The following is a 23,754-nucleotide window of genomic DNA, read 5'->3' on the forward strand; positions in this document are numbered from 1 at the left end:
TTTAAAACTAAAAATGAACGTAGTGTTAAATTTAATAATATAAATAAGAAAGATAATTTATATAAGAATCATATAAAGCTAAAAGTCTATTTATTTCACTTTCTTTAATTCTTTTCATCAATACTTATCGAAGAAGAAGGATAAATTCCAACAATTAACCTTAAACTAAATCTTAGAGATAAGACAAAACAACATATGGCATGTGCTCCAACAAAACATGCAATAACAATAAGCCATTTAACTTGAAAATCAATAAAGTTAGTTGGACAAATTTCACGATCATCTTCATAATTCTCTTTTCTATCTATTTGAGCTTCAGCAGATTCATAATCAAATTTTCTGTTTTGTATTGCATTTTTATTTAAACTATCTAATGTGTTTTTAACTTCTTTGTTTTGTTCAATAATAACAATTGAATCAAAAAACTAATATTTGTTATTTTTATTTTTTTATATTATAAGAGATTAAAGAACAAAAACAAACTTGTGTAGTTGGTTCAACTCTCTCTAAAGAACATTGAAATTGAGAATGATTCATCAATAATACGCTTTGAATAAATAAAACAATAGCAAGTAATGTGAATAAAATAGCAGCAATTGAGCATATAAGTGTCCAGATTTTGATTATTAATCTATCTTGTCTTTTCATAATGAAAAAGATCATAACCAATATAATAAAGAAACAACTCCCTATTACACTTAGAAATACTAAGATTGAAGGGAATGAAATTATTTCTTGACTGTTTGTTAAGATTTTGATAAAAACAAATCCTCCAATTGAGATAGTTGATATTATTATTGGGAAAAAGCCAAATATTTGTAAATTACTTTTTGATTCTCTTCCTTTTGACATGAGAATGAAACTAACAACTGAAATAGGTTGTTTTTACAGTTCTTTATATGAATGATTGGTAAGTAATATGTAAAGAAATGAAAATGATTCAAAAACATGTTATTCCATGGTATCTTTTATTAAAAATTATATTTTTTTATATAATTTTTTTCAGTAAATGAAGTACAAAATTCTTGTTTTTGATGTTATTTTCTTATCTCAAAAGAAATACTTTAGTTGTAAGTAAATTTCATTTGAAGTGTGTTGTAGATAGTTTTTATTAAATCATTTTTTAATGTTACTCATTTGTATTATAGAAGTGTTGTGATCCTTAAATAATTTTTAATTTTTATGTTTATTTAATTAATGTTTCTTTATTGAAACAATTGTGAAGTTGATAGATATAATTTTAATAATCGCAGATTTAAATAATCACTGAGAACAGAAAAAGGGATGTAACATATACAATCAAAAACTAATTCGTTCAATCTGATACGTTCCAACTCAAAAACAATTGTTTCATAACAAGAACATTCTTTTTCTCTCTCAAAAAAGGAAGAAATTGCTTTTTAAATTTAAAACAGGGTACAAAAAAAAAATTAACAATAACCCCTTCGTAGTAATATCTCCTCAAATATAACTATTTCAAATTTAAGTTTATAATATTTTGTTACTTACTTTATATGTTTTGAAAATTAAAATAAATGGAATAAAAGTGTCATTTATTTGTTGGATATTAATCACATAATATATCATTAAAATAACTATTTTATTTGTTTTATTTATTATTTATGTTTTCTTCTTATTTTATGAATAAATCATTTTATTTCATTTCTTTTATTGTCTTTTCATACTTATTTCCGTTTATTTCTTCTTTTTATCTTCTTCTTTGTTGTTTATTTTAACTTTAATGAATATCATTTCTTTAATAACTGAAACAAAGCAAATAAAAATTCAATTAATACTTAATCAATTCAAAACAAGAAGGAATAGGAGTGTCATTTTTATCAATTTGACTCAATACTGATTTATCAATAATTTCATTATTTAAATTATCAGGTTTAAATCGAGAAAGTAGAGCATAAATTATACTTCCACTTAAATGAGGAAGGGTTTGATGGATTTCTTTAACATTAAAATGTTCATTAGAATGATCTAAAACTAATAAGCCACTTGTTTCAATAGCTAATTGAAGATAATCCCTAAGATAAGATATGTCTCTATTTTCACATAACTCTGCCTCCATTATACTAAAGAAGAATTTAAGTTGAAGTCCTTTAGAACAATTAATATATTTATCATTTTGAATTAAAGTATTAATAACAAAATAACTCATATAAGTAATGATTTGAATCATTATTTGTTTCTGCGTAATATCATTAGTATTATTCTTTTTTAATATTTTATTAATTTCTTTTAAATAACTTACTGTATAATTTGCTGTTAATTGTTCAAACTCAGCAGCTCTTCTTCTTTCAAAACATTGGTTATCTTTAATCATCAATTCAATAAATCCATTAAGTTTACTTGAAGCAATTTGAATACATTTAATGAAGAATTTATATTGAATATTCATTAACTGATTCTTTAATGTATTATTTCTTTCAACATACTCAGTTTTTTCACTTTGAGTAACTTCAATAATACTATTAAGTAAATAAACAGCACTTTCTAAATCACATTCTCCAAAATTTTTAATAATTTCAAATTCTTGTATTTCTTTTGTTTCTCCTTCATTAATATATTTCTTTAGTATTAATCCAAAAACTGGTTTATTATTTTCGTTGTATTTCATTTCACTTTTTTCATAATCTTCCACAATTTTTATTTCTTTTTCTTGTTTATCTTCAATTTTTTCTTTTAATACTATTTCTTCTTTATTTTCTTTCTTCAAATTTTCAATTTCACATTTTAATTCAGTAATTTCTTTTTCTTTATCATTTTTTATTAATTCAATTTTCTTTTCATTTTCTTCTTCTTGTTTCTTTTGAATTTCTTCAAATTCTTTAATTTTATTATTTAAATTATTAACTTCTTTTGAATATTTTTCTTCAATAACTTTATTTTTTTCTCGTTCTTCATTAATTCCTTGTGTTAATTCTTCAATTCTCTCAGTTAATACAACTGATGTTTTAATATCGTCTCCTTTATTATTTTCAAATTCTTCAATTCTTTTCTTTAATATTTCATTTTGTGTTATTACTTGCTTAATTTCTTCTTCTTTCTCATTATTCTTTTTTATTAATTCTTCCTTTTCTTCTTTTATATTTTCAATATCTTTCTTTTGTTGTTCAATAATTACAATATTTTCATTATATTTCTTATTACTTTCTTCAACTTCTTTTTGTTGTTTTTCAATTTTTTCTTTAATTTCCTTATTTATTTTCTTTAATTCTTCAATTTCTTTATTTAAATTATCCTACATTTGTTATTTATCTTTCATAACTAAAAGTGTTTTTAAATTTTGAGTGTAATATAATAAAAACTTTTAAATAACTTCTTCAAATATTTACACTCAAAATATATATATAATAACAATATATGTTTATTGTATTTATTTAATAAATAAATACAATATCACCCACTATCTGTATAAAACCACTACTTAAAGATACCTCATCACTACTTTTTTCTTTTTCATTTAAACAATTTTTACTTGTTTAAATAAATTAAACTCACATCACCACCTCAATAATATAAAATATTTCTCTCTCTCACCCTCATTTTTAAATAGAAATAATTATTTAAACTCACAACTCTCATAATATTATATATCCTCACAAATATACTCACATTACACTCACATTAAATAAAATAATAAATAAACAAACTTTTTCGTTTTTAACTTGTTCGATTTCTGCATTCTTCTGATTTAAAATTTGTTCAGAACCTGCAGCTGCATTCTTTTCTGTTTCTTCAATTTTTTTCTTTAATTCTTCTTTTTCTTGTTCATCTCTCTTCTTTTGTTCTGTAATTTCATTTTCTTTCTTTTCTACTTCAGCTTTTAATCCTACTACAACAGCTTCAGATGCTGCTAATGCAACTTTAATATTACTCTTTTCTTTTTGTTCTTCTTCTAATTGTTTCTTTAATTCTTCTTTTTTATTTTCTTCTTCTTTCTTTTCTTTCTTTAATTCTTCAAGTTGTTGTTCAACTTGTTTCTTTTCTTCTTCTCTTTCAATCTTATTCTTTTCAATTACTTCAGAAAGTTGTTTTCCATTACTTTCTGCATTTGCTAAAGAAACTTTTAATGTTTCTTTCTCTTTAACTTCTTCTTCTAAAGAAGAAATTTTCTTATTTAATTCATCTATTTGATTTTCTTTTTCTTTTATAGCATTTTCCTAATAAAAATGAGTTACTTCCAAACTATTTTATCTTTTTTTATTGAATTGATGTGAGTGAACACAAACTTGTTTATTCAACTTATTTTTACTAAGTTGAATAAAAAGAATTGAGATTATAGAAATTAAAAGAGATTATTATTTATATGAGAGTGTAGAAGGAGAGTTATATTATGAAGTGGTGATGGAGAAATAAAAACAAACCTTTTGTTGAGTTAAAGACTCAGTAGTATTTTTAAGTTGATTTTGTAAATCATCCCTAATCTTATGATACTTTTCTTTTTTCATTTTTAAAGCTTCACGAACAGCTTTTTCACACGCCTTATCTAAATCTTCTTGTGTAAATTTCTTTTTTGTATCTTTTTCTTTTTTTCCTTTGATTTTAACAGAAGAACTTGCTGCAGCAAACATATCAGCTTCTCTAATTTGTTGCTGTTGTTCTTGAAGTTTCTTTTGACGCTCTGCTTCTTCTCGTTCAGCAATTTCTTTTTGTTTTCTTTGTTTTTCTTCAAGTTCTTCTTCTTTTTCATCTTCCTCTTGCTTTTTACTAACTTGTTGAACAAGAAGTTCATGAATATCTGTAGTTGCAGATGCTTTCATTTGTAATACTTCTGTTTCATCGGAACTACCACCAGCCTCACCAAGAAGAGAAGAAATAGACATTTCAACAATGGCTGGATTTTTACCAATAAGTTTAACAGAAAGATCTTTTGAAGCACCATTAAGGTCTGCGTACTTAGCTAAATCAATAAATCCTTCACAAAGTTCTTTAGTTTTCTTTCCAGTTGTATGAAGAGAAATTTCAAGTCCTTTTTCATCATAACCATTTTTTGTTAAAAATAATGTACAATGAATATGAACAACTTGGACTGGTGAATAAATAATTTCACCATTATGAACTAATGCCTTTTCTATTGTTCCTTTATTTTCTTTTTTATCCCCTCTTCTCCATTTTAAAACAACTTCAATATTGTCCCCAATATCTAGTCCTTTAATATGTTTAAATTCAATGGTATAGTCTTGTTTAATATTCTTCTTTAATAATGATTTCATTCTTTATTCCTTTTTTAATTTCAAGATCTCTTCTTCTATTCTGTATTACGTAAATATGACTCAACATTCCTTAACTTCTTTTAATCATATTCGTTTCATTTATATTTTTTATTTAACAAAATTTTTGACTTTCTTTTCTTTTCTTCAAAATAAAAATTACATTTTAAATAAAATTTTTCTTATTTTATTTTGTTATTTTTTTCTCTTTTTCTTTTCCTAATAAAAAAAAAAGATGAAAAGGCAGGATTTGTCTCACTTGAACGAGAAATAATAAAAACCGATTCTATTAACATTTAATTAAGTGCTTATTTTATTATCATTTTCCTTAATACAAAATTAACCATTTATTAAAATAACAAAAAAATAAATCTACGTGAATGATTAGCAAAAAATTTGGACATTTTTATTTATTAATTAGTACTTGGTTCTTTTGGTTCTGTTTTTTTATCAGCTTCATTTCTTACTTTTCTATTTAGTTCTGTTTTAGGAACACCTTTTACATATTCATCCATTTTGTTCACAATTTCTTTTTCCCTCTTCATACTCATATATTTTTCTTCCATACTACTTAATGTCTTCTTATTATCATTCCAAATAGTTTGCATAATTTTTATATAGTTTTGTGGAACATCTTGGCTCATAGCCTTTTCAAAAACAGTACAAAATTCTTTTGCATCCAAAGTAGTCCAATAAATTGTTTTAGTAAGACTACCATTGGGTTTATTACCTTCAAAAATTAAGAAGTTATATCCACCTTTTTTTATCTGCTTACAACTTGTCTCACCATAAAATATTGTCAAATGGTCTATCTCATTTTCGGTTTTCCAAATCAACTTAAATAAAATAGGAGATAATTCAACCAAGAAAAGCATTCCTAATTCTTCTGAGGACACACATTTTCCATCAACTATATTTGATTTACCACATCTAATAGTGCTTAAATTCTTTTGTTTAGAAATAATTGGTACTGGAATCATTGAAACTGTATCATTCGTCATATGTGTAATTACTTTACATGAAATAAATTTGCCAGCTTTACTTTCACACGGAACTTGTCCAGCTCTCATATGAGGTAATTGTTTTAATACTTTACGACGAGGCAAAATGATAATGCCTTCAGACATTCTCATCATTAAACGCTCATAAGGATTTGTTTTTGTTAAATCGTTTTCAGTTACTCCCCACCCACGGCTTTGTCGTTTAACCAAAGAACGAACTAAGGAACGGGTATGGCTTAATGGATTTAATACATCTCCTAATAAAACAAATTGAACATGATAACTACGTAATGTTTGAAGTTCTGTTTGTCTTAAAACTACATCAGACAAAGCTTCTTCAGAAGTAATAAATGAAACAATATGGACTGAGTGACAGTGTTGTTGTTTTGAAATGAATAATGATTTTCTTAAACAACGTAGGTGATGAGGTTGTTCTGAAGTTGGCTTAATGTTATATAAAGAATCAATAGCACTAAAATCATTTGTTGGAGCAATGTACATTGTTGAAAGTTTGTCTGATAAAACTACAGCATAAGAATTAAAATAATTAGCTTTTAATATTTCATGAATGAGTTCAATAATGTGACTTCTTCTATTAGGAAAGTAATCTTCATTGTATAAACTACTAACATTTTCGATATTGAAAATACAGAAGTTCATAATGAATTAAAAAGAGTTTCCGTTTCTTCTTTTTTCTTTTTTTAACTTCTCTTTTATTTACAAACTTTCTTTTATTCCCAAAAATCATAAAAGATTAAACCTTTTTTTACATTTCTTTTTATTTTTGTTATTTCTTTATTTTCAAAGTGTTTTATTTAAGATGTTTCTCTTTTATATTTCTTGGTTTATGGTTCTTTTCTTGATTTCTATTCTTCTATTTTTATTTTTGTGTCATCATAATTTCCATTCATTTCATATAATTAAAATTTATTTTTTAAATACCATTCTTTATCTAAAAATAAAAAATCTATTTCTACAATTATTCAATATAAAAAAACAAAAACAAAAATTGTTGTATATAACAAAATAATAAAAGTGTTATTATAAGTAATAATAAAAATGCAAAAGAACTTGAAAAAAAATGAGGAATCTACTTTTAAAAAGAACAAGTTGAATGGACAAGAAGATAGATAAAGAAAGGGAGAGATTTGAGAAAGAGAAGAAAGAATGGGCAGAAAAAGAAAAGAAATACACTGAACAAATTGCTACTTTAAAAAAAGGTAAAAAAACATCTTTTTTTGGAAAGAAAGATGAAGCACAACAAGAAGCTGAACGTTCACAATTAATTAATGAAATTCAAGAACAAATGGCTGAAGAATATAGTACAAAATTTGCTACAATGAAAGAAAATACAAAAATGTTGTTAGAGCAAAACAATCAATTAGAAGAAGAAATTAAAAAGAAGGACCAATTAATTGATGACCTTCAAAAAAGTTTAAGTACATCAGGAGTGAATTGGGATGCAGTAAAAAACAATTTAGAAAAAAAAATAGAAGAAACAAAAGAAAATATCACAAAGAAATCTCTCGAAGAAGTCAAAAAAGATAATAAAGATCCATTATCAGGAGAAATAAGTTCAGAGGCATCAACAATGATACAAAATTTACAAATAATAATACCCGAACTAATAAAAGAAATTAGAGATGAATTAATAAAAATAATAGATTGTGGAGGTAATGAAATAAATGAACAGTCAAAAGTTTCAGAATTAATGGAACGAATAGTCAAATTAGAGAATGAACGGGTTGGGAAAATATTTATAGAAAAAGAGAAATATGATGAAATGCAACAAAGTATTCAAGCAAGTACAGAGAAAGAAAAATATTATAAAGAAGCAAATGAAAAACTTGAAAAAACATTAAAAGAAAAAGAAGAAACATTCAAAATAAATTTTGATAATAAAATTCAACAAATTAAAGAAGAAACTGAAAAGAATGTTAGAAGTCAAGTTGAAAAAGAATGGAAAAATGAAAATGAAGAATTAAAACAAAAAGAAATTACATTAAGAGAATTATTAGAAAAATCAACAGAAACATTAGAAAAAGAAAGAACACAATTACAAAATGATAATGCAGCAATAAATAATGCAAAAGTTGAGTTACAAGTTAAAGTAAGTGATATGACTAATGAAATAAGTGAATTAAAAACATATATTGAAGAACTAGAAACAGGAAAGAAAATGTCAACGAATATAGAAAATGAGATGAATGAAATTAAAACTACAAATTGTAATTTAGAAATGAGATTTGAAGAACTTCAATGTGAAAATGATTTTTTAAAAGGAAGTAATGAAGAAAATAAATTAAAAATTAGAGAATTACAAAATAAATTAGATGAAGTTATGGTTCAACGAGAACAATATGAAAAAGAAAAAGAAGAAATCATTCAAAAAATGAATCTAAATAAAAAAGATGAAAAAAAAACTGAAGAAGAAAAGGGTCAATTAAATGAAGTTATTGAAGAATTAAAAAAAGAAATAAATAAAATAAAAGAACAACAAGAAGATGAAAAAAAGAAATATGAAGATGAAATTGAAGAACAAAAGAAGAATATAAAAATACAAGAAGAAAACATTAAAGAAAAAGAAGATGAAATTGAAAATTTAAAAATGAAAATGAAACAAAGTGAAGAAATTATGCAACAAAGAATTTATGAAATGAAAAGTAATAAAAATGCAAGCCTTGGAAAATTACAATTAGAAGTTACTAAATTACAAAATGAATTAGAAAAGTCTAAAAAAGAAATAATTGAAATAACTGAAATGAATAATAAATATTCAGTTCTTCTTGCTGCAGCAAGAGCTGCTGAAGAAAGAAATAAAAAAGAAAAAGAAGATCAGAAAAAAAGAATTAATCAAATTGAATCATTTTCTTCACCAATGAAAAAGAAGTCAACAAGTTTTATTGGTGAAGAACAAGTTAAATTATTAGGAGATAAAATTGGAGAATTACAATTAGAAAAATCAAAATATTTAGAAGACATTGAAACATTAGAAAAGAGTGTTATGTTAAAAGAACAAGAATTACAAATTTGGAAAAGTGAAATAATCAATACATATTTAAAAAATGTCTTTGGAAAAAGTATTGGAAAAAAAGGAGTTAAAGAAGTTGTTGAACAAGTACAAAATGTTTTACAAGATGTTGTTACTCAAAATATTCATTTACAACAAGAAGTTGACCAACTTCATTCTGAAATTATTCAGTTGAAACAAAAACAATAAAAAAAAAACCATTTTAATAAGAAATAAATTTTATAAAAAAATGATTTCTTTTAATTCAATTCTTTTTGAAAGGTTTTAATTAATTGATTTACTATCTCTACACTATCTTTAATAATGAATGCCTCTTTTTTTACTTCTTTAATGTAAGTAGATAATTCTTTTGAAGTTGAAAGATTACTAGAAAGGTATTTGATTAATTCAATTCTGTCATAATTAAATGAAGGGAGTTCAGGTTCAAAAATTTGTGATGTATGAGTTATTTCATTTAAATAATTGAAGATAGAAGGATTAAATAGAACATCACATAATTCAGTCACCGATGTTTTATTACAATTATCTGAATAAGAAGAGATAAATAAACTTAAAAGATAATAAAGCAGATGATATGGGTCATACGATGTTAAGAATGCATTATTGAAAGCATTTGTAATACAAATACCTTTTTCTATGTCTTCTAATAGAAGAGATATAATTGATAGTATTGATTGGTTAATTGGGAAGTGTTTGAAATAATATTGCATTTCATGTTCATTTAAAGAAATTGAATCAATTTGGGAGTAGTCAATACAATTAAGTCTTAAAAGAATACTTGTACTAAGTGAATGAAGTAAAGGCTCTTTTTCAATAAAGGTATGGAGTTGATTAATCAATTGAGAAGTATTTTTGATATATTGATTTATTGGCACATTTTGGTTATAATCCATTACGGAAATCATTGCCTTTAGAACATGAAATACATGTGGCGCTTCTTTAAATAATAATGTAAATGTTGATTCAAAGAATTGTTGAGGATCTACTCCTTTAGGATTCTCTTCACATCTAAGTAAGGCAGCTTCTCTTACAATAATTTGATCTGATTTTAAGAGTTGAGGAAGTTGATTAGAATCATTTGCATGATATCTGGCTATTAATTTTATGCATTTTAATGTATAAGCATCATTAAAAGAATAATGGAATTGATGCAATTGTGGAAGTTTAATATTAAGAGATTGAAGTAAATTTAAATATTGATAAGCTTCAAATGAATTTATTGGTTTAAATGAAGTTAAATGACTTATTTGACCACTAGAAAGAACCGAACCATTATCGACATATTCTTTAACTATTCTTAAAATAGTTGCATTAAGAGAATTAAACAATTCTGGAATATCTTCTAATAATGCACATTTAGTAAAAGCAATTGCAAGTGCATCAATACTTGAAGCAAAAAGTTTACGGTGTGAAGCAATAAGGAGTGACTTAACTAATGACTGTTGAAGTGAAGATTTATTAATTAAATTAGTAGATGATAGTCTTGAAAGAATCATACAAACAATCATAGCACTATTTAGTCCATTTTCTAATGCTGAACTAAACTCTGAAATAGAGTTTGGAATTAAGAATAGAAGATGATTTAAGGTGAAATTTTCTTGAGTAGCAAATATTCGTTTAATGACTGTAGCAGAAAGTATTGAAGCAGAATTACGTAAAGACCAATCTATATCATCTATATATTTAAAACTGTAATTTAATGCTTTTCCTGGGAAAAACAAATCAATTTCTGCTGCAATCTTCTGAGATTTAATTAATCCTGCTAAAGTATTCATTGAGTGAATAGCGCAATTTCTATCACAATGAGTTAAAGTATTAATAACATATTCCAATAATGGTGGGGCCATTGTTGGTTGTTTAATTCTTCTACACTCTTCATTTAATAATGCAGAAAGATGATATGGTAATCCAGCAGACCTTCTGGTAAATTTAGTTTCATACCCAATTTCGTTAACTACTTTAGTCACTTGTTCTGATAACCACTCATTACTTGCATACGGTAATGCCATTTCTAAAGCACCTGCTGCACGTTCAAATATTCCTCTATGAAGTGCTGTTCTAAGAATATGGACTAATCGTTGTGATGCTTGAGTGAAATCTAAAGAAGATTGAGATGCAATTATTTCTGATGCAACACGAACACTAGTCCATCCACCAACAACCATTCCAGGAGCAGAACCCTCAGGAGCAGGAAGAGTTAGTAAATAATCACTTGAATCAATTAATTGAATTGCAAGTGTAAAACCATCTTTTTCTTTATGAAGTAATTGCAATATTCTAAATAATCCATAAACACAATCATCTTCATATGAAACACATTTGGATGGTAAAATTTTATCAATTGAATTTTTTAATTGAATAATCACAGAATGAATAGAGTCTTCAAGAGAAGAACCAGTGAATTGAATGGTATTATTTGATGTGACTATAGGATAAGGTTTAAATGAACATAAAATACTAAAAATTCTTGCAACAGCATCAGCTTCTGATGTACGTAGTGACTTAATTTTATTCCAACATTTTTGTAACTGAATTTGAAGGTATTGATAATGTATTTTAGTAAAAGGATTTAATAATGAATAAAGAGAAAAAGCAATAATTCTAAGTTTATCTGTTCTACTTAAAATACTTCTTTGTAACAATAACTGAATTTCTTCAGTTGAAAGAAAATGGGAAATGATTTGTTTAATATCATTTCTTTTATTATTTTGAATAATATTAATACATATTTGTATAATAGAACAGTCAATCTTTTCATTAAATGGATGTGCAATAAACGTACAAATAAAATTAAATAATTCTTGAATAACTTCTATTGAACATCTTAAGATAAATTTTGGGATCATTGTTGTAATGACTTGTATTTCATCTGTAGGACAATCATATAATCCTTTAATAATATCTTTTGAAGCGTTAACTTCAATTTGATGATAATTAATTCTTGTTAAATCACTATATAATGTAGTAACAATACTAAGATGAAATGATTTATTTAACGCATTTTGTAAAGAGATATTCAATTCTTTTTCTATTGAAGGAATAAATGAAATAATAGAATTCATATCATATGAATTCATTTTTAACGCTGCTGCAGTAACTAATGGAAGTTGATTTGCTGCTAATTGAATTTGATTATTAGAAGGTTTTAATGAAATAAGAATATTCATAATTTTCATTGTTGATTCATTAAATTGGTTATATTGCTTTAATTGATTAATAACATCTTCAAATGAAATTATAAATTCTTTAAGAAGATGAGACAATAAATTTAATGCAACTGTTTTATATGTTGTTTCTTCAACAGCTTTAATAACATTAAATAAAAGTTGAGGAACAATAGAAATAATAATTGTTTTAGTATTAGATGATAAAGCGTCTAATATAACATACTTTCCTTTACAATTCCAACTAATTAAATTCGAGCTAATTAATTCTTTTTTACTTTGTTCTTCATTTAAGAATTTAACAAGTCCAAAATAACCTTCTTTTAATAAAACCCATTCTTTATTATCTTGAGTTAATACTAATTCATTTCTTATTAATTGAATTAATTCATCTAAATTATCACGAATACTTTGACTCAAATTACCTTGTTTTTTAATGTATCTATTCAATGATTCTATAACTGAAGAAATAACATCAAATGATCTTTTTTTAATACATAAAATAATATTTTTCATTTCTTTCTCATTTATAATTTCTTTTTTATCACTAAGACTTGCCCGTAATACAAATGGTTCATATGTAATTTCTTTATTTAATTTTATTAATATTAAATAAATAATATGTCCATATGCATTATACGCTGGTTTACTTAATGGTAATTGAATGATTTGACGAATGCTTTGTTCTAACTTTTCTAATTGTTCATTGGAAATACAACTATTTTTCTTATTTAAATAACTCAATAACTCTTTAGAACTTTTTTCACTTGATTGAACCCAACTCAAGATTGCTTCAGGTGTTTGTGGGAGATTAAAATGAAGATGTTTGTCAATGATATTATTCATTGTTTTTATGTTTTTTTTAAAAACTTAAAAAAAAATAGGGTTTAATAATTGGAATTATGTTATTAAATAATTGAAAAATTGAAAATTGAAAAATTTCTTAATATTTTATTTAGTTCTTCAAATGTTCAACAAATCATTAATAAATATTTTTCTTTATTATAACATTCCAATTATTATTTTTGTCTTTTATTTTTGGATTATTAATGGAAGTGATAGTTGTAATATAATTCGATTTAAATATTATCCTTCTTTAATAGATAAAATACTTGATCCTCAATATTGGACTGTAATTGTTTCATTAATAATTGCATGTTTAGTGTGTATTGAATATGATAGTTTGATTATTATTTTCATTTTAATGAATTTTCATATTAACCTTAAATTAGAGCATTTTTGTATTTATTTTACTTCAATTATTGATGTTTTAAATGCATATGTCTTTCATCGTTGGAATTATTATATTATTTGTATGTTAAAAGTATCTTTAAATGATATACATTGTACTGAAATTGGAAAAATAAAATTTAATGGAATTAGTGGTCATTATTTCACTATTATTTATTTTTTTGGAATTTTTCTATATTTATTATCTTCTATACCTCATTCAAATACTTCAATATTTGTTTCATTTAAACGACATTTTTCAATTTGTTATTTTCCTTTAATTCACTACTTTTCAGGATCGAATAGATTTAATAAATATAATAAAAAACCTTCAGTTCGTATTATTTTGTGTTCTGTTGGTCTTCTTCTTTATATCATTTTTTCTTATTTATGTATGTATAATACTCTCATTTATGGTTTTCATTCTCCTCGTCAACTTCTTTATGGTATTATTGCATCATTTATTGCTCTTGTAACATACTCTTTTTTCCTTCAAATTCCTTTTATTTATCGAAGTGTTGTGAATTTTATTCTTTATACAAGTTGTTATTTCATTCTTTGTTTAGTTACAAAACAATCAGTAACTAATGACAAACTCATTTTATTCCCATTATGCTCATTAGTTATGACTCTTTTTTATTCATTTTGGACAATACCATCTAATGAAATTGAAGATTAAATTATTAACTTTTGTTCATTTTTTTAGAATAACTTACTATTAATGACTATTAATTAATTATTAGAGTCTATTTATGAAGTAATCTAAATGTTAATTATCAATATTTAATTAATATACACAAATGGTTTTAACAATCTTATAATGACAAGATACAAATGTTTAATTAATTTCTATAAACAAAACCAAAATAATACAAAATACCTTCATTATAGAAATAAGATAAATTGATTTATATAAAAAGGATTCATTATAATAGTAATATGAAAGAATAAATACAGAAATAAGCACTAAGAATACGAATGATACTCAAATAATAATTAAATTCGATAAAAAAAGTATAAAAAAGTAAATTATATTAAAACATTTTATTCTAATACTCACAATCAAATATATATTTATTATTTAAAACAGAATTACAACATTTGAATAAAAAATTAAATTAACAAAATTAACAGCTTTATTGTATGATAGAAATGTGTCTTAATTATCTAAAAAATTTCTTTTTTTTTAATTTTTATTATAACTTTTATTTCATTTTCATCAATTAATATTATTTCAATATTTTCTTTTTTGTTATTCATTATTCAATTGTTTTTTGACTCTTAACAACATCTTTTGAAACATTTTCACATATTTTACATATTGAAATTTGAATAATAATTAGTTTTAATGCTTTACAGTCATAAAAAAATCATCTCCTTATTCATTGACTAAAGTTGATAAAGTAAATGCCGAATACTCACTTAAGCGTTCTTAATTAATTATCTAATTTCTTAACATTTATTTTGATATTAAACTTGATTATATTTTGTTCATTTACCTTTTTTAAATTTTTGGGTGTATTTCAAAACTCAAAGAAGTGGTTCATTCAAAAATATTTTATGGAAGTTTCTATATTTTCTGTCTTTAATATTAATATTGGTTGGTGACGTACATTAATAAAAACAAGAATTTCCTAAATCAATTAACATCATTGGAATAATTATTGCTTTTAAAGAAATACACAAATAAAAATATCTGTATTTTTTTAGTCTTAGTTGTTGTTATATTAATTAATGATAATTTATAACAATATTTAAAATAATTCAATTCTAATTGGTTTAATATCTATTAATATTGTATTTCCATATTCTATCATATTTTGTATGTTCTACATTTTTAAATATATTTCATTCTTCTTTTTCTTTTAAATATATTGAACATTACAAATTTAAATATTCTTCCATCTTCAGATATTTCATCATTTTCATTATAAATATGAAACATTTCAATATTATAAAATAATATTCTTGCATAATGATTTAAATGAAATAGATTAAAATGAAAGTATTAATATTTCATTAAAATATTTTTAATACTAATTTCTAAATTAATACAATAATTAATATCATCAAATTACTTTAACTTAATCATTATTTCATTATATCACATTTCCATTCTTTCTTTGTCTGTATCATTTATTATGATTGTATTTCCTTCCTTTCTTCTTTTATTTTAAATCTGAATTTGAAATATTTTAAGCTAAATCAAAATTTAATACATAAGTTTTGGGTTGTTATTCAAATGAAACATTGCTATTTCTTCTCAAAAAAAACAATTTTTATCTAACTCTTTTTATAACCCTTTACTTTTTTCATGCGTACATTTCTAGTACCTTCTTTTTATATCACCTGTTTTGAACATTATTAACTCTTTGGTTTTTTTATTAACTCTTAAATAAACATTGAGATAAACTTTTATTTTCTTAAATTTTTATTTAAGTGAATTTGAGAAAAGTCTTAAAAAATTGTCTTTAACAAAAAATCTAAACCTCATTTATTTTTTCATCTCACAAAATCATTAAATTTCAATCTTATAGAACTTAGTCTAATTCAGTATCTTTGGCATACTCTATGATCAAATGCCTACCATAGAAATGACTATTTTTAAGGGCTGCCATAGCATTTGCAGCTTCTTGTTTTGTAGCGTATTCTACAAAGGCAAAACCTTTATTTTGTCCATCAACCTTCTTAGGAAGACGCACACCACGAAGAGTACCATATGTTCTAAATAATTCTCTAACTTCTTTAATATTTGTTTCAAATGGTACATTTTTAACTAACAACTTATTTGATACTTTGTGTTCTTCAATTTCTTTTCTTTCTTTATGATCTTCATCTTTGACTTTAGGCTGAGATATTTCGATCTGAACTGCATGTCCATCAATAACTTTTCCTTGTAAGGTTTTAATGGCATTGATAGCATCTTCGTGTTTAGCGTATTCAACAAAACCAAACCCGGAATTTTTCTCAACCTTCTTATCTTTTGTTTTAGACAAAGTAACTGCCAAAACTCTTCCACATTTTTCAAAGACTTTTCTAATAACATCTTCTTTTGTTTTAAAGCTAATATTTTTAACATACAATGTCTTGCTGCCTTCTTCCACAAGTTCTGTTTGGTTACTTTTAGTAGTAGTTTTATCTTCTTCTTGTTTCTTTTTGTCTTCTTCTTGTTTCTTTTTGTCTTCTTCTTGTTTTGTTTTTTCTTCTTTTTTCTTTTGACTTTCTTCTTTTTGAATTGTTTTTGATTGTTTTTCTTGTGTAAGTTTTTCTTCTTCCATCTTTTTATTAACTTTCTCTTCGTCAAAGACTTTTTCTGGAGCCCATTCGAGATATAAAGGAATACCTCTATACCTTGAATAAACCAATCTTTTGAATGCGGTTTTAGCGTCATTTGCAACTTCAAATTCTACTAATGCCAATGCCTTACTTTTTGGCATTAAAAATTGTTTTAAGGTTCCAAACTTTTCAAATAAACTTTTTACTTCCAAATCGATAGCGCTTGCTGCAATATTCTTAACAATAATAATATTATTACTACGTTTTTCTTTCATTCCATTTTCTAGAACAGTACAATTAACTCCATTTTCTTCTAACCATTTTTTTGTTTGATTAATAACATAGTTTTCTGCTAAAGCAACACGAACTGCCATTGACTCAGCATTAACATCTAAAATCTCTTCTTTTTTCATTCCTAATTCTTCTGCTACAGCACTTACCGCAGTATCTTGTCTCATATATAATGTTGACCAATTAAATTGGTTTCCTGCTTTAGCCTTTAATTCATTTTGTTTCTTTTCTTTATAATTTTTACTTTCTCCAACTTGTTGATTTGAATATGGATCAGCTTTAGCATATGTCACATGAACAATTCTTCCTTTGATAAATTTATTATCCATTTCATTACAAGCTTTTACTGCGTCTTGAGGAACAACAAACAAAACAAAACCAAATCCTTTTGACTTTTTCGTGATTTTATCAATTGGAAGATGTATTTCTGCTATATTACCAAATCGATCAAATTCTTTTCTGATGTCATCTTCTGTACAATTAAATGGAAGGTTTGTAATATAAATCCTTCCTTCTTCCCAATCTTTAACATCAATTTCATCCATACTTTTTTGATGTTCTTGTTCATTAATTATTTCTTCTTCTTCCATATGTTGATTATTTTGATCATCTTCTTCTGAATCAAATTTTTTTTTCTTACCGTTATCTAATTTAGGTCTTCTTTCGTTTGCCATTTTTTTTAATTCATCAAGACTTGAAGAATCCTTCTTCTTTTTAATTGTTTGTGTTTCATGTTTTGTAGGAATAACTTTTCTTTTTTTGTCATTAGAAAATGAAGATGATCCAACGCTATATTTTGACCAAGGTCTTTCGATAGTTTGATCTCCGATAGCCTTTGCCAATGAAACTTGTAATTTTGAAGATTGAATATAAGCACCATTCATTTTTGTTATTGCTGTTTGTGCTTGATCTTCATTTTCAAAACCAATAAAACCAAATTTACGTGAATTTCCTTGAGGAGTACGCATAACTTTACAATCAGTAATTCCACCAAATTTTTCGAATTGTTGTTTAAGAATTTTTTCGTCTGCACGTTCAGGGAGATTCTTAATAATAATACGACTCATAATTAATGGATATCAAGTTCTAATTCATAATGACTAAAACAAGGGTTTATCTTCTTTTAAAATGTTTTAAAAAATAAAATAAGAAATATAAAAAAGGTTTATTCAAAAACAGTTAAGTTTTTAAGTAATTTCATTGTGTTAAATAAGAATTTAAAGGAATTTGTTTGATGTAATAATTTTCTCTTAAAAGAAACAAATAAAGTAAACACGTAAATTAATCCAAACGTCTCAATTTAAATGTTTGATGGATAAAGGAAAACTTTAAGGTTTTGTCCCATTGCTTTTGGTGGAAGGTTATGTAAGAATCTAGCTTTAACAACTCCATGATTTCCATGTGGTGCAACAATTTTACCAAAGATAGCACGAATAGCTGGTTTATTACTTCCTTTCTTTACATTAACTTTGTAAACATAAGCAACACGTTTTCCAATATAGAATGGAGTATCTTCTTTTGTATTTACTCCACTAATTTGAAGAAGAGCAACGTTTGGGTATTGATTTCTTTGAGCACGTTGGAATCCCATAAACACAGCATTAACGTGAAGTCTGCACTTGGACATGTTTTCCTTTTTGATCAATTTTCTAGTAACCCTTTGTCTTTTTTTCAGTTCATAAAATCATTTATTTTAATTCTTTTTATTAAAATTTATAGTTTTATTATTTTTTTTTATGAAAATTATTAAAAAAATTTCAACATTTTTACAAGGAAACAATTAAACTATAAATTATTATAAAAATACTATTATTTTATTATAATCTATCCATTTATTGAGGAATGAAACTCATTAATGATAGAATGTCTCAATTTACTATTATTATAATTGACAATTATGAAGATAAACGGATTAAAACATTTTCACTTGAGAAGGCATTAAATGGAATAAAAATTGGGAGACATAAATCATGTGATATTGTTTTAAGTAGTTTAATGATAAGTAATTTTCATTGTACTATAAAGGTTCAATCAAAAGAAATGAAAAATATTATAATCTATGATACTAGTTCAAATGGTACTCAATATAAAGATGAAGACATTGGAAAAGGAAATAGTGTTATAATACCATTTGATGATAAAATATCAATAAATATGGCACCGAGTTTGTTAATTTATAAGAATGTTAATAAAGGTAATATTATAAATATTCATTTATAGATGATTTTTATAATATTACTTTTTCTACTGAATGTATAAATATTCCAAGTGAAGTTATTGTTAAAGGAGTTGATTTAATGTGTTATGACAAATATAATATTATTAAAAGACTTGGTGAGTTTGTTACTCTAATTAACAAAGAAAAATGAAAGAAAAAAAAAAGAGTATTGATGTGTTAGTGGACAATATAGTAAAGTGTATAAAGCAATTATTAAATCAACTAATTCAATTGTTGCTTTAAAAATTCTCAATCAAACAAGAGAAAGATTTACATTAGATGAAATTTCAAGAAGAGAATTAGAAATAATGAAAAAAATACAACATGAAAACGTTGTATCATTTAGAGAATGTTTTGAAACTAAACAAAATACAATATTTGAAGTTGACTTTTGTGAAGGAGCTGATTTATTTAGTCGAATTATAACAACAGGAAAGATGGATGAACATGAAGGAGCATTTATTTTTATGCAGTTATTAGAAGGAATGAATTATCTTCATTCTCAACATATCATCCATAGAGATTTAAAACCTGAAAATATTTTATTAAAAGAGAATAAGCCATATCCTACAATTAAAATTGCTGACTTTGGAATGGCTAAAATTGCACAATATGGAACTACATCCTGTGGAACTACTCAATATGCAGCACCAGAAGTTATTTTACCAACATCTGGAAGATTACAATATACAAAAGAGTGTGATATATGGTCAATAGGAATTATATTATACATTATATTATCTGGAACACATCCATTTAGTATGGAAGATGAAAATTTATTATATAAACAAATTAAAGACGCTCAATTCAATTTTAAAGATGCCATTTGGGATGTAGTTTCCAAAGAACCTAAAGAATTAATCAAATCAATGATTATTGTTGATCCACTTAAAAGAGCTAGTATTGCAACAATGTTAGACTGTGAGTGGATTAAGAAAAATTCTGTATATTTTCCTGATAAAAAAAAGCGTTCAAGTGAAGGAGAAGAACCTGAAACAAAAAGGATTGATACTACAATTCAAATAGATAGTAGAGAAAAGGTTTAAAATAATATTACAACAACAAAAATCAATTGAACTTTTTATTACTTAAAAATTTTAGTTCATTCAAACATGAAAACAAATCCACATTTACTTGATGGTATTATTATCTTTGAATCTGGTTCTAATTCAAAAGAAGTTATTCCTGAATTGTTTGAATATCCTAAACATTTTAAAGAATATTGTCAAAATATAAAAGAAAATCAATACGAAGTTATTGTTTTTACTGATCAAAATAATTGTAGATGGTATGGTCATTTCTACGGATTAACTCAAACACATTCAACACTTATATTTAGTCATAGGTTTGTACTTTAATTGAAGAATTAATTAATTAATTAACATATAGGGTTTGGATTACTTGTTTTCGATATTTAATAAATATTATCAAACACTTATATATTGACAATAAACCACTTTTTTATCAAACTATTAATTATCTTATTCATTACAATATTCAACCTTCAACATCATCTTTATATTATCCAGAGGCACAAATCAATTTTCAATTTAATAATATTAATCAATCAATTCAAACTGATGCTTTTAGTTTTCTTTCAAAAATATCAGAAAATACACTAAGATGTTTATTTGCAAGTATTTTAAATGAACGAAGAGTTGTAGTAATTGGACAAAATCCAAGTGAATTTTCTGTTGTTGTTTTATTATTATTAGAAATACTTACTCCATTTGAATGGCAACATATTATTATAACTCACCTCCCTGTTTCAATGGTATCATTACTTCAATCACCTTTACCTTTTATCATTGGAATGAAAACAAATGAATTTATACAAGTATCAAATGAAGTAGTTGTTTTTAATATTGACACATTAACTGTTCAAGCTACTGATATAAAGTTAGTTCAAACAGATATTGATTCATTTCCAATAAGATCATTTAATATTTTATATGAATCAATTAAACGTTCTATAACTTTAGAAAAAAGAGAACAAAGAAATGCAATTAAAAGTGCATTTAATTTATTTTTATTCCCAATTTATAGTCAAGTCAGTAAATACATTACATTAAAAGAAAATCTTAATACATTAGATGCTTATTTTGATGAACATTTATATTTTCGATATTCTAATGAAGATATTAAACAATTCTTAAAGACATTTATGAAAACTACTTTAATGCAACAATACGTTGAAATAACAAAAGAAGATTATATAAGATATCCTGTTCCATCAAAAATAAAAAATTAACTCTTTTTTATCCAAAAATTAGGGTTTTCTTTCTTATTCAACTAACATTGTTGTTTTTATATGACTCAAACAACTCCTAATAAACCAATTATTCTTAGTAAAGAACGTGTAGCATTATTAAGACAAAGAGAACAATTACCAATTCGTCAATCAAAAGATGATATTCTCTCTGAATTAAAAAAACATCAAACAATGGTTGTGGTTGGTGAAACTGGGTGTGGTAAAACTACTCAATTACCTCAATTTCTTTTGGAGTCAAACATTTGTGAAGGAAAGAAAATTGGAGTTACTCAACCAAGAAGAGTTGCTGCTATTACTTTAGCAGAACGTGTTTCAAAAGAAGTCGGATGTCGTGTAGGTTCTACAGTTGGTTATCGAGTTAGGTTTGAAGAAAAGATGTCAAAAGATACAAAGATAGAATATCTTACTGATGGTATGTTATTGAGAACTGCGTTACTTGACCCTGATTTGAAATCTTATGGAGTGATTGTTTTAGATGAGGCTCATGAAAGAACAGTTCATACAGATATTCTTATTGGATTGTTAAGAGGAATTTTAAGAAGAAGAAAAGATTTAAAAGTAGTTGTTATGAGTGCTACTTTAGACTCCCAATTATTTAGTAACTTTTTTGCTGGTCCAACATTAACAATTGCAGGAAGACAACATCCTATTGAATTATTTCATTTAACTGAATCTGAAGATTCTCCTGTTGATGCTTCTATCACTGCTATATTACAGCTTCATATGAGTGCTGGTCCAGGAGATGTTTTGGTATTTTTACCTGGTCAAGATGCCATTGAGTCTGTTGAAGCTGCATTGCTAGAACGAATGAAGAATGCTCCAGCAACAGTAAAGCCAATTCAAGTTCTTCCTTTATATGCTGCATTACCACCAGAACAACAACTTCTTATTTTTTCACCACCTCCTCCAGATACAAGAAAGATTGTACTAAGTACTAATATAGCAGAGACATCTGTTACTATTCCGGGAATGAGATATGTTATTGACACAGGTCTTGTCAAAGAAAAAGAATACCAATCAAAAATAGGAATGGAGGCTCTTAGGACTACTTGGGTTTCTAAAGCCCAAGCAATGCAAAGAGCTGGTCGTGCAGGAAGAGAAGCTCCAGGACAATGTTATAGATTATATACATCAAAAAGGTTTAGTGAATTTAATGCAACCACAACACCAGAAATTCAACGATGTTCATTAGATGGTGTAGTTTTACAATTAAAAGCATTAAATGTTATAGATGTGACTCAATTTGATTTTCTTCAACCACCATCAGGAGATAGTATTTCTAGAGCAGAAATTAATTTATCTAAACTAGGGGCATTAGAAAATGGTCATATCACTCCATTGGGTAAAGTTATGGTTGCTCTTCCTGTTGCCCCTCCATTTGCTAGAACTATAATTGCAGCAGCACAATCTAATTGTCTTGCACATATTTTATGTATTGTTGCTATGTTAGCTGTTGATACACAGTTTTTTGTTTCAGCACCTTCTATTAGAGAGAAAGCACAACAATCAATGAGAATGTATTCATCTGATAATGGGGATCATTTTATGTTATTGTCTTTGTATTTAGCTTTTAAGAAAGTTGGTGTTAATAGAAGAAAAAGATGGTGTGTTGAAAATGCATTAAATTATAAAGCATTAAATACAGCATTATCTACACATGACCAATTGGTTCAATATTGTGTTGGGGTATTGGATAAAGAATTAAAAGGATCAACTGCGAAAGAACAATGTACTGAAGAAAATATGAAAAATATTATTAATGAAGCAATTCCAGAAACAATTATTAAAAGTATCAAAAAAGCATTTTTGGTTGGATTTCCAGATAATGTAGCTATTAGACAACCAGATAACACCTATCTTACAACAACCCAAAAAATAGTTCATATTCATCCAAGTAGTTGTGTACATAACAAAAAACAAAAGTATGTACTTTTTGCTGAATTAGTTTATACAACAAAACCTTTCATTCGTTCAGTTCTTTCTTTAGAACATGAATTAGTTCAAGAAGAAATGCCAAATTTAATTCATGATTGATTGATATTTATTTAA

The 23,754-nt window shown here is 25.1% G+C and overlaps 11 protein-coding genes across 11 annotated transcripts; 5 read left to right on the forward strand and 6 right to left on the reverse strand.

The window, feature by feature from the left end:
- Window positions 1-104: 104 nt before the first annotated feature.
- ENU1_124910 (hypothetical protein) lies at window positions 105-648 on the reverse strand (the record flags this gene model as incomplete). The annotated part of the gene is made up of 2 exons (XM_008859921.1): window positions 105-425; window positions 484-648. The coding sequence occupies 2 exons, from the start codon at window positions 646-648 to the stop codon at window positions 105-107; spliced, it is 486 nt and encodes a 161-aa protein (XP_008858143.1).
- A 1,141-nt stretch (window positions 649-1,789) lies between these two features.
- On the reverse strand, window positions 1,790-5,225 carry ENU1_124920 (hypothetical protein; the record flags this gene model as incomplete). Its single annotated transcript, XM_008859922.1, has 3 exons — window positions 1,790-3,217; window positions 3,678-4,124; window positions 4,377-5,225. The coding sequence occupies 3 exons, from the start codon at window positions 5,223-5,225 to the stop codon at window positions 1,790-1,792; spliced, it is 2,724 nt and encodes a 907-aa protein (XP_008858144.1).
- Window positions 5,226-5,635: 410 nt separating this feature from the next.
- On the reverse strand, window positions 5,636-6,883 carry ENU1_124930 (hypothetical protein; the record flags this gene model as incomplete). The annotated part of the gene is made up of 1 exon (XM_008859923.1): window positions 5,636-6,883. One exon carries the CDS (start codon window positions 6,881-6,883, stop codon window positions 5,636-5,638), a length of 1,248 nt encoding a protein of 415 aa, XP_008858145.1.
- Window positions 6,884-7,337: 454 nt separating this feature from the next.
- On the forward strand, window positions 7,338-9,443 carry ENU1_124940 (hypothetical protein; the record flags this gene model as incomplete). Its single annotated transcript, XM_008859924.1, has 1 exon — window positions 7,338-9,443. One exon carries the CDS (start codon window positions 7,338-7,340, stop codon window positions 9,441-9,443), a length of 2,106 nt encoding a protein of 701 aa, XP_008858146.1.
- A 50-nt stretch (window positions 9,444-9,493) lies between these two features.
- On the reverse strand, window positions 9,494-13,264 carry ENU1_124950 (hypothetical protein; the record flags this gene model as incomplete). The annotated part of the gene is made up of 1 exon (XM_008859925.1): window positions 9,494-13,264. The coding sequence occupies one exon, from the start codon at window positions 13,262-13,264 to the stop codon at window positions 9,494-9,496; it is 3,771 nt and encodes a 1,256-aa protein (XP_008858147.1).
- Window positions 13,265-13,385: 121 nt separating this feature from the next.
- Window positions 13,386-14,327, forward strand: ENU1_124960 (hypothetical protein; the record flags this gene model as incomplete). The annotated part of the gene is made up of 2 exons (XM_008859926.1): window positions 13,386-13,599; window positions 13,651-14,327. The coding sequence occupies 2 exons, from the start codon at window positions 13,386-13,388 to the stop codon at window positions 14,325-14,327; spliced, it is 891 nt and encodes a 296-aa protein (XP_008858148.1).
- A 1,861-nt stretch (window positions 14,328-16,188) lies between these two features.
- ENU1_124970 (RNA recognition motif domain containing protein) lies at window positions 16,189-18,282 on the reverse strand (the record flags this gene model as incomplete). Its single annotated transcript, XM_008859927.1, has 1 exon — window positions 16,189-18,282. One exon carries the CDS (start codon window positions 18,280-18,282, stop codon window positions 16,189-16,191), a length of 2,094 nt encoding a protein of 697 aa, XP_008858149.1.
- A 233-nt stretch (window positions 18,283-18,515) lies between these two features.
- Window positions 18,516-18,842, reverse strand: ENU1_124980 (ribosomal protein L35Ae protein; the record flags this gene model as incomplete). Its single annotated transcript, XM_008859928.1, has 1 exon — window positions 18,516-18,842. One exon carries the CDS (start codon window positions 18,840-18,842, stop codon window positions 18,516-18,518), a length of 327 nt encoding a protein of 108 aa, XP_008858150.1.
- A 215-nt stretch (window positions 18,843-19,057) lies between these two features.
- ENU1_124990 (protein kinase, putative) lies at window positions 19,058-20,479 on the forward strand (the record flags this gene model as incomplete). Its single annotated transcript, XM_008859929.1, has 3 exons — window positions 19,058-19,379; window positions 19,436-19,553; window positions 19,615-20,479. 3 exons carry the CDS (start codon window positions 19,058-19,060, stop codon window positions 20,477-20,479), a joined length of 1,305 nt encoding a protein of 434 aa, XP_008858151.1.
- Window positions 20,480-20,545: 66 nt separating this feature from the next.
- ENU1_125000 (DENN (AEX-3) domain containing protein) lies at window positions 20,546-21,684 on the forward strand (the record flags this gene model as incomplete). The annotated part of the gene is made up of 2 exons (XM_008859930.1): window positions 20,546-20,778; window positions 20,823-21,684. The coding sequence occupies 2 exons, from the start codon at window positions 20,546-20,548 to the stop codon at window positions 21,682-21,684; spliced, it is 1,095 nt and encodes a 364-aa protein (XP_008858152.1).
- A 60-nt stretch (window positions 21,685-21,744) lies between these two features.
- Window positions 21,745-23,739, forward strand: ENU1_125010 (DEAD/DEAH box helicase, putative; the record flags this gene model as incomplete). Its single annotated transcript, XM_008859931.1, has 1 exon — window positions 21,745-23,739. One exon carries the CDS (start codon window positions 21,745-21,747, stop codon window positions 23,737-23,739), a length of 1,995 nt encoding a protein of 664 aa, XP_008858153.1.
- Window positions 23,740-23,754: the final 15 nt, after the last annotated feature.

The sequence above is a fragment of the Entamoeba nuttalli genome, assembly GCF_000257125.1.
Source record: "Entamoeba nuttalli P19 unplaced genomic scaffold asmbl_5238, whole genome shotgun sequence".
Lineage (NCBI taxonomy): Eukaryota > Evosea > Mastigamoebida > Endamoebidae > Entamoeba > Entamoeba nuttalli.